The sequence below is a fragment of the Eleginops maclovinus genome, chromosome 12, assembly GCF_036324505.1.
Source record: "Eleginops maclovinus isolate JMC-PN-2008 ecotype Puerto Natales chromosome 12, JC_Emac_rtc_rv5, whole genome shotgun sequence".
Taxonomy (NCBI): Eukaryota; Metazoa; Chordata; class Actinopteri; order Perciformes; family Eleginopidae; genus Eleginops; species Eleginops maclovinus.
In genome coordinates this window covers 26,346,941-26,359,799 of record NC_086360.1, presented here as the reverse complement: position 1 = coordinate 26,359,799, position 12,859 = coordinate 26,346,941, and the positions used below count along the sequence as shown (strand labels likewise).

General features: G+C 43.8%; 1 protein-coding gene across 1 annotated transcript in view; it reads left to right on the top strand.

Annotated features, from left to right (window-relative positions):
* Positions 1-12,859, top strand: part of LOC134873733 (splicing regulator ARVCF-like) — a 116,538-nt gene that overhangs the window by 27,265 nt on the left and 76,414 nt on the right. The window contains 4 exon segments of the mRNA XM_063897541.1: positions 4,928-5,086; positions 5,693-5,713; positions 12,087-12,311; positions 12,313-12,734. Of these exon segments, the coding sequence (XP_063753611.1) occupies positions 4,928-5,086; positions 5,693-5,713; positions 12,087-12,311; positions 12,313-12,734 (827 nt within the window).

Sequence of the window (12,859 nt, the reverse complement as noted above, 5' to 3'; positions counted from 1 at the left end):
ACTGCTGGAGACACACATCATCCAGTAGCACCAGGCCCTGCATGCTGCTATTTCTAAGCACTAACAACAACATCACTTAAATACTATTTGTACTGTTTACTTGGACACTTGTGCTCTTAACTCTAACTGAAGTTTGTCTTGTTGTGATTCTGTCCTGGGGGAAGGAGATCTCCTTATCTGCTTACACTCCCTTTCCCAACATTTTTCTCTATCTCCCCATCCACAGACGCCACTGAGCAGCTTATTGAACACAGCTGATGAATGGGTGTGGATTGATGGCAGATAGCGGGCCTCAGCTAATTGACACAGCCGTATCACTTCATCTCCTGCCTTTATATTCATCCTCCTCCCCCTCCTTTACTTTTCACGGCACGGCAATCCATTACGGGCCAGATTAGTCGCTCTTAAGAAGCCATATGTTTCTGCATGATCTATTGTAATGAAATATACTCCACAGGAGATTGCTCAAGGGGATCTTTTCAAGGGTATTGTATTTTCGAAGCATTGATCGTGTCGTACATTGTTGAGTTATTGAAGAGTTCTTAAGTCTCTTCTCTGTCTTGGTCTGATATACACTTGTAGTTTAATATAATGCAGCAAATAAAGCTATAGTATTTTCTTGTCGTATCATAGTTCAAGAACACTGGAAGTCTTATCCATTAAGGAGTTAGCCAGCGTAGCAGCCTTCTCTGTCTAGGATCAGAAGGTGAGGTTTCATTATCCACCATCCGAGCCCTCTACATTTTACTTCTTGTCAAAGCCACCCACCCAAGACTGAATAAAGTGCAGGTTGTACAAATCCTGAGACCTTCTTCAGGGCTAAATCCCTGTCTGTTTGAAACCTCCCCTGCCACCAAACAGAAGTGATTTAACTGGCAAAGCTCTCAGAAGCTCTTCTCTCCTCATCAGAAGTGGGGTCCAGCTCTCGGCATGGGCTTTCTAGGTTAGAAAAGAAGACAAACGTTTGTGTTGCTTTGTTATTTACTTGAAACCTAAGACATTTTTTATTTCTCCAGATAACCCCCATTCTTAACCCATTGGCTTTTGTTTTGTATTCTTTCCCAAGGTGCTCGTAACATGCCTTTATCCTCTTTATCCAGCTCTGACTCTGGCTGACTTTCACATTTTCATGGCACACTGTTCAAAACAGCGTTAGTTGTTCCAGGGAATCATGTGCGTTGAGATCATTGTTGCTTAAAGAGAACTGGATACCGCATTGGAGGCAAGGCCGAATGGCATCACATGACTGACACAGAATTAGCTCAAACGTCCTTAGCACTTTTTGAGAGCCTGGTTGGGATTCTTTGCTCGCGTGATCTTCTGTTGCTTCGGCTGAAAGGCTTTTCCCGATTCTGCTGAGCCTGCACCATTTCCACAAGATTTGAATGTACTTGAACTTCCTCCCCCTCCCTTGCCACAGTTTCTCCTGTACCCTTCTTCCACTTTATCATTCATCATCTCTCGGAGGTCAGCCATTAACTCGCGGTTCCCCTCTCCTCCCGCCCTTGACTAAAGAGTACGCTTTCCTGAATCTACAGGACTCCGAGTCAGCCCGTTATTCCCCTGGGACCGACAGGCCCACTGCCAGACGGCTTTTAATCTTTTATTTAGGGGCTGTAATGTCGAGTTCAACTCCACTCTCTCACTTAGTGCACGCAGAGACGAGAGTGAGAGATGCTGCATTAAGCTCGGATTAAAAAATCCAGTTTGTCAGCGATACTCTGAGGATCCCTCGGTCCTCTCTGTCCACTGTGTGTTTTAAACTAGATGTTGCTGCTTTTATTACACATCGCTGTTTTGTCGGCGTTTCCTCTGGGTTCATGCAAAGAGCCTTCAAAGGAATAAAACATCATAGGAATGCATGCAATTTGTGCAGATTTCATTAGCAGGGAGCGGGAGAGGTGGAACATTCCCAGTAATTGTTAGAGAAGTGAGGAAAAGGAAGTGATTATACACACTATCTGCACAGAGAATGAAATGGAAAGATAAATCTTGGCTTACACGCAACATGCACATGGCTTAATTATTTTAATTGACTGCCTAGTGGACTATTGTCCTTCTTTAATAATATTAACTTGGCACATTGATTATCTTTCCAGTTGCAATGGGCAGCAAATGAGTAACAACGGAAACCTGAGCTTTTAGTAAATCACTGCCAGAATCTGGTTGCTAAATTGATCTGTAATTCACTTGCATGTGTCATTTCAAACGTTTTAAATTAGGACTTTGCAAATAAAGTGTTCAAACAGAACGAGAGTGTTGAGGCAACTAATCAGCACTGACGTCCTCCGAATACCATTAGCAGTCCCTTCCTAGCATAAGTGTGCTGTTTAGCCTGAGGTCAGTATTAAAAATGGTCTCATCACCTCAGCAGCAGTTGTGCGTAAATAAATGTGTGTTTTTCCTTCGGCGGTTAGTCGTAGCAGTCATTAACCCCAATAATGGGACCTCCTCCGAGGATAATGACCTAACTCAGCTCCATTCAGGGAGCTAATTGACTCAAAGTTAGAGGGAAGCAGGTAAAAAGAGAAAGTTTCTTGGTGTTTCTGAAAGAGATAATACATACACCTCAAACATGGGTTTCTCTTTCCCAGCAGGGACTTGAAGGCTGGAGGGTGGTGGGATTTGACGAAAAGATCCTCAACATAAAAGTGCAAACTTCTGACTGATCAGCAAGAAGACCTGGAGATCAATGAGGAATGTTTGAGGCTTTGAAGCCTGAGAGGAGTTTGCCAATCGATGGAGGACTGTTCACTTGTTAGTGTCTTCCAAAACCTGCAGAAAAACAAGCAGTCTGCCTCCACAACGTAGCTCGTAGTGTTTCAGCAGAACAACACCTGAAACTTTTCCTCTTGCTCTCTCCTTGGCCTTCACTCTGTCTTTCCCTCCAGCGTGGGGTAATTGGACTGCCAAAAAAAACAAAAACAGACCGTGTTTCTACGTGAGGTGAATCTGCATAAGAGATTTAACGGAGGGGATTTAGTTGTTTTGTTTCCCATAGCTTTCAGCTTTTACCATTAGATTTAGATTAAACAGGGTCAAGAGTGTTGAGTCAAACCCTGCCTTTTTAATATTAATTGGTTGGTATTTTGTCACATTTATAAATGAAATGGCATTCCCCTCACGTAGCTAGGGGAACAGGGAGTGCACACAGTAATAATGGCATTTCAGGCCTCCTGAAAAAAAAGTCCTTAAGGTCAGTTACATTTATCTGGGTTATAAAAACACAACCTCCTTCTTCCTCTTCCACCTTTTAAAGAAAACGTTCCACTACACCCTTTTTTCTCTCCCTCTCCGACCGCGCTATTATTTTTTATTTCCTCTCGCTCTCTTGGCTCAGCGCTGTTTTGGTTATCGATGATTGCCTCAAATACCTCCCTTCCCCTCTCCATCACGAGGGAGGCAATGTTGTCAGGCACAGGGCGTTGCACCTCTGACTTCAGATCGCTTTCCATCAGCAGGAAGCACATTTTTTTCGCACGCCTTCACACAGCGTCAGGTGGGATACGAGGGACTCACTTTCATCCTCAGCCCATGGACACTTCTTCTTTAAATCCACGGCCGTCCGATGAAATATGAATCAAAAACAGTGCTCCAGGCTTTCGCTCGCCTTGAAAGAAGCTTTAACTCAATTTAAAGTCTCAAAAGAGCGCGGAGCTGCTAGCTACCCTGCATTGCAGTGTTTGGATATAATATCAGGGTATAAATCATGGATTTTCCGGACAAGAAACAAACTGCACAACCTTTATTCTGCTATGTAAACACTGTCCTTACAGAGGTTTTATTTACAGGGCTCTTTTAAGCTATGTTCTCTTGTTGATAAGTGAGGTAGGGGTGTGGAAACCAAGGCTGTGGATTGGTTTTGTTCCATAGTGTATTTGCCAAAACCAGAAAACGTAATCATAGCAGAATGAAAACTGGTCTTCCCATGTGCAGATATTGTATTTATAAATAATTAATGGCTCTGAAAGCTTTTCTGTTCATTTCATCTACGCTATTATCAGTTGTGATGGTCATCTTATTTGCTCCCACAAGGCCTGGATAAGGAGTACCAGTATTTCCATGCAAGACCGCATTGCAAACCCAATTTCAGCTCGCCATGATCATATAGTAGTTGGTACTCTGCGTTGTGGCTGCAGCAACCCTGGTTCGAATCCGGGTCACGCCATTGTGTGACAATGTCAGGGAAGATGGGCAGGATTTTGGGGAGGCAGTAGCTCAATCTGTAGGGACTACTGGGCTTCGGGTGTAATGGGTCGCGTGTCCAAAGAAGTACAGAGGTGCCAAAGGAAGAGGTGACATTTCACCTTCTTGGGCACTGCTGAACTGCCCTTGAGCAAGGTACTGAACCCCCAACTGATCCCTGTCGCTTGTAAACCTAGCAGCCTCTTCGCTCTGGCACATCTGTCTTCAGAATGAATGTGTGTAAGCGCCTATGTATGTTGGGAAAACTGAATTTTAGGGAATAATTAAGGGTGATCCTCCATCCTCTATTACCTGTAAATTAAAGGATGGTTTTTAATTTGGATGGACTGAATATTTTGGGAAGAGGAACCCATAAACAATATGAAAGTAGTGAAATCATTAATCTTGGATCACAAACACTTTCCATTCATCTCCTTGTCTCAGTTTATTCTAGTGCTGGTATTTTCCCCACATTAATATTCATGCACTGTGATCCACACTACATGCTTCTTGTTGATGCTCAAGTGTCCTTTAGCAAATTGTGGGTGGTGTTATATTTAACACCCTTCATTTGCGCTTCTTATTTATGCTCTCTCTTCCTCTGCTGGATACTAATATAATTTGTGTCCCAATTAAAGTTCCAGCGTGTTGTAGACCTAACGGGGGATTACCTGGATGCTGTTCGATTTATTAACTCCTAATTGCCGAACTTCATCTCTTTCCTTCCCCACGGTGTGTGCAGGAGCAGAGCCCCAGCAACGCCACATCCCTGGCTATGATGCAGGAGCCACAGGAGGTGGTGGAGGAGACGGTCACCATCGAGGAGGACCCCGGCACCCCCACCTCCCACGTCTCGGTGGTCACCTCTGATGACGGCACTACGCGGCGCACAGAAACTAAGGTAAGGGGATAGAAAAGGGGTATTTATTGACCAAGTAATCAACATTCGGCAATACAATGTTTGGGATACATGGGATCTGAACTCCAGTGATCTCAGATCCAATGTCAATCCCTCATGTTGACCAAGTTTTTCATCTTTAAGTGTTGTTAGATACTGTTTAAGAATCTGCTTCTGTAGCGCTACTTAGCATTAGAATGAGAAAATTAGCTATAAACCGGATTAATATAATATAATCTCCTGCTGATTTTGAGTCTGCTTCCCACTATCACACCTGAGCAGGACACCTCGGAGCAGTGGCATTGTTGTGCCAAACAGATCCCATTGAGCTCGTAGCTGCAAAACCCTCCAAATCCCCTTTGATCCATTTCAATATTGCTTCAAATTACGCTTATGGATTAGTGCTCACGGTACTGCACGTCCTCTCCCAGACTTCCTCAAGAACTCCGAATCCCATAATCCTTCAGCTCAAGGTGGTCTCACCTCCCTCTCATGATTATTGTGTTTCTATGAGCCCTCCCCCCTCCCCTGGTTTTCTCCTATTTCTTGCTTCTTAAAAGCTCTTTTGTTGATTTCGTCCTCTACTGTGTTTTGTTGTTTTTCTATAAGGATGTCTCCTCTAACGTGAAGGTGAGTAGACTTTCATACCAGTATAGCTTTTTCCCCACCAACGCCACCATGTTAATGTGCGCCCATACAGGCTGCATTAGCAGTGTACACCACAGTCTGCTTCATCACCGGCCAAATAATGCTCCAGTCTACTCTCTACAGTACCCTGCTTGTTGCTTTTACCTCGCGGGACGAGACCCTTTCTCTCTATTCTCTATTATTCCTTTTGCATGGCCCCTCTATTTCTGTCTTTTTTTATTTCTCTGTCTTATAACTTACCTCATTGACATTAAAGGAGGTAAAAAATACCACTTCTAAGATACCTCCCCACACAGAATGATAAGAAATAGGGAAGGTCTTTAACAGGTAACTCTAATCTTTCAATTAAAGCCCAAAGACACACTATAAATTCCTGTTTTAGAATAATGTTTTGCCAGCTGATAGCTTGGTCTTTATTTTTGAACTGTATGAACACATTTTTCTTTGAAGACCCCGGTACTGAAAAATAATTTAAGTGGCATCAGTTATCTGCAACTGCTGGAACCACAATGTCTTCCTGTTGGTGTTAGGTTTGGATTTGGAACAAATTCAAGTGTTCACCTTGTTTTGGAAGTATGCATTTCACTTCTAAGTCTGAATACTTTCCTCTCTGTACACGGGGAAGAATTCCCACCAGAATCCAAGACAGAAATCCATGTGTAAGAAAGAAATCAGGTGGGGCTTTCCTTTTTGCTTCCAAGTTTTGCGACAAATCCTCAAAGATAATCTTATATAGCAGCATTTTGCTTTTTGGATGTTAACGTCCGCGCCGTTAGCTCCCGTATGCTTCCAGTGAGTTGGAGAGCGTGTGTGTGGAGCTCCAACTCTCGGGACTGTGAAACTGTAATTAAAAAGCCTGGACTAATCCTTCATCAGGGAGGGCCCACTGCCCTCCAGCCTGTTTACTGTGAGGGGGGGGGGTTGGCCACACACACTCACACATGATTTCATGCATTCATACATACCGTAAACCTTCTTAAGGGCTAAATCACATGCGCAGTTAGGCAACACACTAATCAAGGAGCTTTGCTGCAGAGGAAGGGAAGAGGAAGGATGCTCCTTTAATGGGCCGGGAGTGGGGGGAGTCACTTTGACTTTAATGTCCCTTTAATGCTCAGGGTGAACTTCTAGAAGCCGGCGTCTAAATGTGACGGCAAATAGATCCAGAACGAGCCGAGAGTTTACCCAAAGAAACCCACTCTCCTTGTCTTCCTCAATTTAATGTGTAGTTTTCCACCCTCTCTCCGTTTCTATCTCTCTACTGATCTCGTAGCAACTCGCAGTTTTATTTATGTGCTTATCTGTTCTTTTGAACCAAAGTCTTGCCGTACTGTCTAATGCTAACACACTCCTTTCCCTTGATGGTTATCCCCCATCTCACTGCTGCAAGATGAGACACAGAGCCCATCTTCCTGATTTGCAGGCAGAAAAAAGTTTGTTTCTAGCTGATTTAGTATCAGCAGCGTAGTTGGGAAAGGAACAGACAGAGCTGCTGAATATGAGTGTGTTTGTGTAGGGGGTCAGATTAAGTTCCTGCACACAAATTCAATTAATGCAGGAATTTTTTCATTTTGCAATTGGAAAACAACTATGAACAGCCTTTCACTTCCAGATTAACTGCTGGCTGTTTATGTTTTCAATCAGTTCAACTCATAGTGAATTGGCCCTGGACCCTGAATGAATGTACGAGCTAAATTAGATCCACGTCCGTCCTTCTGTCCCGGCCTGCCATGCTTTCCCTTGGCCATCATCCAGCCCTTTCTCCCAGCTGGCAGCCGCTCTGAATGCAACACCGGTCATGTGGGAGGAAGAGCTCAGTTTGGACCAGTGACACTGGCATTCCTTTCCCCTTCCCTCTGGATATGAGCTAATGGGAGTTGAGACAGACCACACAAACAAATAAAGCACTTTCACTACCGTGCTCACGCCGGGGAGCCAGCTTTTAAATAGGTAGAGGTTAGTTTATAAGGTACAGCTGTTGTTGAGAAAAGAGGTGCTACTGTTGAATGGAACAGACACGTTTTATCGGCTTCAACAAGGAGTCTTTAAATAATTACAGGAGTGGAGGAAGAACACACTCCTCTCCCAGATTGCTGCTTTTTGTAGGCATTGTGGTGTAGTGGAGTAAAAAGTACATACATGGCTTCCAAAATACTCAGGTAAGAGTTGCTTTCCTCCACTGTGTGTTGCCAAATATTGTGCAGGTCATTCTCAAACCATGTGCATTTCAGAGCTACAACAACAGAATGCATGTAATTCCAAGCGTAATGAAATACAAGTCCATGTACTGAGAGCTCTACCCACCCGTCCCTTTAAGGTGACCAAAGTGGTCAAAACCATCACCCGCCGCACCTACCACCCAGTCACGGTGACGGACAGCTTGTCTGTGGATTCCAGGCCTGCCACCCGGACCCCCACCCCGGTCTCCAACTCCACCCCAACCCCAACGGAGACAGAACCAGTAAAGGACGCCTCACCCTGTTTGCTGTGTTCTCCCCTCCCCTCCGCCTCACCCCGCCTGCCTCCCTGTCCCTCTAACATCATGTTTTTTAAAGAGCCCTACATTTATCCACTTCTACTTTCCAGCAGTGTGGAGGAAATTACTTGCGCAGATGCTCTTTAGATGAGGCGGAAATAAATCACAGGCCCCGCTATCACAGGTTGCTTAGAAATCTGAATTACCACCTCATTTTCCCTCCACCATGTTCATTTGAGCTCTCAATAATGTGCACGCCGCAGAGGTTGTAAAACGTCTTTAGGAGCTGTAAAGTGGACGGTTTGACGCCTGCTGCCTTTTCCCACCATTTTTAATAGTTTGGTAAAAAGTGTGTCTCTGTGGTTGTCTCAAAACACTTTTCAGTACAGCCTCTCCATGTAGAGTATCCCATCCTCTTACTCTACCATTTTAGCTATTCTCTTTCAGCCCTGTTTACTCCTTCTTCAGCATATTTTATACATCCCTTTTTAAAAGCAAGTCCCTCGCCTCCCTTGCTTTCCCCCAGTTTAACGCCTTGTGAACTTGAGCCTTCATCAAAGGGTGTTTGAAAACCGTGTGATGGCTCCCTTCGCTGCCCTTGCAAATTGCCTAAAAAGCTATGTTGGTACAAGCCATCTGGGCATGTCAAGGCTGGGAAGCTGTATATTTAAGCATGCTCTTCTTTTGGTTCAAACTGGGATCGAATAACATATGAAGGTAAATAAAAGTTGATGAAACAACCAGATGTGAATCTCCCAGGGTGTTTTTTATTTGTACTTTATTTATTCTTATTCAGATTTTCTGGCCAAGCAGCACAGTTTCAGTCATCAAATCAAAACCAGAACACAGAACGTATGAAAGTGACAATCAGAAACGTCATCATTAAAGCATCCACAGACAGAGCTGCTGCTTCTCGGTCATCAAGAAGCACTTAAGATAGACTAGCTACCTTAGTTTTAGCTTACATTTCAGCAACGTTAACGATGACGCTAATGTTAGCATAAAAATAGCTAATGACCCAGTTATGTTTACATGTTTAACATTAGCTATCATACCGTAACTATGTTTACGCTAGCATTAGCTATCATACTGTAACTATGTTTACGCTAGCATTAGCTATCATACTGTAACTATGTTTACGCTAGCATTAGCTATCATACTGTAACTATGTTTACATTAACATTAGCTATCATACTGTAACTATGTTTACGCTAGCATTAGCTATCATACTGTAACTATGTTTACGCCAGCATTAGCTATCATACTTTAACGACGAAGCTAATGGTCCAGCTATTTGTATGCTAACATCAGCTTAGATAATAATGCATTATAATAATAACACATAATATTTTTAAGGCACCCAACATTGCTTTACAAGTAATAAAATAAATACTCTTAACAGCAAAAACAACCAAGCATAAAATACTAAGAGGGCAGACAGACTAAATAGACGATAGATGTACTGTTTTTAAAAGCTAACATACTGTTAGGATGAGCTGAGATAATGTCTCAGTTGTGTTTATGCTTACATTAGCTGTTTTAGACTTTAACGGTTAGATAATGTTGTTGTGTTTTGGTGTAAACACAACAACATTAACTGCAGTTTATCACATGTTATTTAACAGACTAGTGGTGCTATCTGCTAATGTGACGTTCTCTAATGCAGACGTCAACATTTCCATAATTTAGCTAATCCGTCATAACCTAAAGGTAGGATGCACCATCATCTGGTTCCAACCAAGTGGGGCAGCATAGCTAAATGCCCCTTTCCCCGGGCTCAGTGTGGACTTTTGAGACTGTTAGTAAGATGAAGTCCTCGGAGCAAAGCCGATGAGTTCCTATACATTTCTGATGGATATCTGATATGGTGACGAATAATAGCCTTTTAAATAAGGATCTGCCAATGATTCAGTCTAGGGATGGTCAGGGCAGACCAACCATCCCAAGCACACAAAGATAACTGGGGTGTGAAAGTTTGGATATGGGTAATGAATATCAGTGATCGTGGGAGATAATATTTAAAATGCATAAGCAGGTAGAAGAGGCATTCATATAAACAACATCCCCACAGACACCCTCGAGGTAAACTAATATTATCCTTCATTTAAGGAATATCAAAAGAAGTCAACATGTTTTCTAATAAATTACATTTATTACGCCAATGTAATTCGCTTCGTGCTTGGTATGACCTCCAGTCCTCTTGACGCCCAGAGTTGGCATTAGATCCATACCATGAAGACCAGTTTGTTTTCTTACCACTGTGAATCAAGTAGATAAAAGGGAGCTTGTTATTTCAAGGTCATCTATATGCTTCGGCTAATGTGCCTCACGCAAATGAGCTCTTTATTTTTAACGGTGCAAAGCCAGGGCGGGATGGCATCAGAAACAAACGTACATGACTCAGTAATTACTCTGAGCATGGAAAGGAAGCTTGCGGGATCCTGAATTAGGCTTTGTTGTATTGCTCACAGTCGAACGAAGGCCAGTGAACATTTCTATTTCTTTCTAAGTTAATGAGGATGCCGTGTTGAACAACCGATATGTTGTTTGTGCTTTTTCTTCTCTGGGGCGAAGGTTAGTGCTTTTGTTGTGGTTTCTCGATATCCCTACATGCCTTTGCCTGTCACTGATTAAAATTGAAATGATAGCATTGATGGGAAAACAAAGAAACCATATTGCAATTAAGAGGGCTGGAAATTAAACCCATCAGTTGTGGAATGAGTCATTTTCTTCCTTTCCCCGAGAAAATCAAGTAGCAATCAACGCTCGTCAAGTGAGCCTCTCTGCGACAACCTCGTCAGGCACGACGTGAAATTGCATTAGACCTGCGACCCTGAAGATGACGATTAATTTTCATAAACCTCATTCATTTGAAGATGAATTTATGGACAGAATAGCCAATTATCGGCCACAGCAGAATTCACTGGGCAGCAAATTGGTTTCTGTACGGGAGCAGAGAGAGCGGGGAAGGAGGGGTCACCAGCCTCAGAGGAACAATAGGGAGTAGAGTTATGTAGCTATAGCATCGAGTGAGCGTGAGAGATAGATACATGCAGGGACGGCAGTCACAGGTTGAAGCTTGTTCCCTTGGATACAAAATGATTCAAGGACTATTGGACATGCAGCACTTCAAGATGGCTCAGTTACAGAACAATTCTGGGGCAATATTTTCAGTTTAGATTTGGCTGAAACGATTTGCTGTGTTATTATTATTGTATGTACTGACTTAATTAACTTTATAATTAGAGGTAACACCAATTGGTTACACAGGCCTTACAAGTGGATATTTGTCCGTTTGTATCTACCTCTATTACAACAGAGGTTCCTCCTTCAGCTCATCCACTACGTGTTTTTGTTAGAAGAATTACAATGATGCATTGGTGTTCAGAAATGATTCCTAACTAACTTCAGTGCCATAAACACCATGAAACTTGCAGACAAGGTACACAATTAGTACCGTTTACCAGCCAAGTGCAGGTAAACATATGAAATTGGCTGGTATTTATGCATTACTTACCAGCTAAATCTAATGAAGTAACTTAAAATATCTTAAATGAACTTGCAATTTTGCTTATTCACTAAAAAATAATCTTGCACCCTGTTCCCTGAAACATAATAAGAGAAACTAACTCCCAAGTTTGATTGAATTAACATAAATGGATGAGATTTCCTCTTCTTCCCCAAAATGCATGTTTTGGACGCTAATCTGACACCAAGAATACTTTTTTTCCCCAATTGATCCAGGTTGTTTGTCTTCCTCTTTCACTGAGTGACTATCTAACACATTGTCCACTACAGAGGGACATACCTCTGTTTACTGGACAGCTTTAATACCATCCTGCCACTCTGGCTGACAGCTGTACCTGTTCCTCTCTGCAGGTGACTAAGATGGTGAAGACGGTGACCACGCGAACAGTGCGTCAGGTGCCCCTGGGCCCCGATGGCTTGCCCCTGCCCGAGGGCTCGTCCCCCTTGGGCAGCTACACCGACTCCATCGACCGGCGCTACATGAAGAACGGAGGCGACCGCTTCATCACGCCTCAAGCTTCCTCCACCCTGACGCGCTCCTACAACAACTCCTACAACGATTCGTATGGTGAGGCGCCCTGAGAGCCAATACATCCGCCACTACGGCCTGCACGATGGCTACGCCGATTTGACAGATAACTACGGTAGCCTTTCGCGTGGGGTCAACTTCCGGCCGCCTCGCTACCCCTACATGCCCAACAGCTACCGGCCGGAGAACAGCTACACCCTGCCCATTCGCAAGGATGACTACGGCCACGTGGCCCAGCCCCAGGTGCCTATGGGCAGCAGCACCGTGGATCTGAACCGCTCCCAACCCGAACGCTTCCAGGCCGAGCCTTACGGACTGGAGGACGATCGCCGCAGCCTGCCGCCTGAGGAGGAAGAGCCGTACGAGCTGGAGCCAGACTACTCCACCGCCAACCGGCGTGCAGGCACCCTGCAGGGGCCCAACCGGGGTCGCACCCACCGGGAACCTCTCCGTGATGTGCCCCGAATCAGGTGAGGATACATTGCAATAATCAAGAGAGAGCAAAAGTTCCTAAAGATTTGTTTGTGTTTTTTTGGGGTCCGTTTAGCCGGTATTAGAGTGTTGACTTTGCTCTGACACCTAGAAACTCAGTACA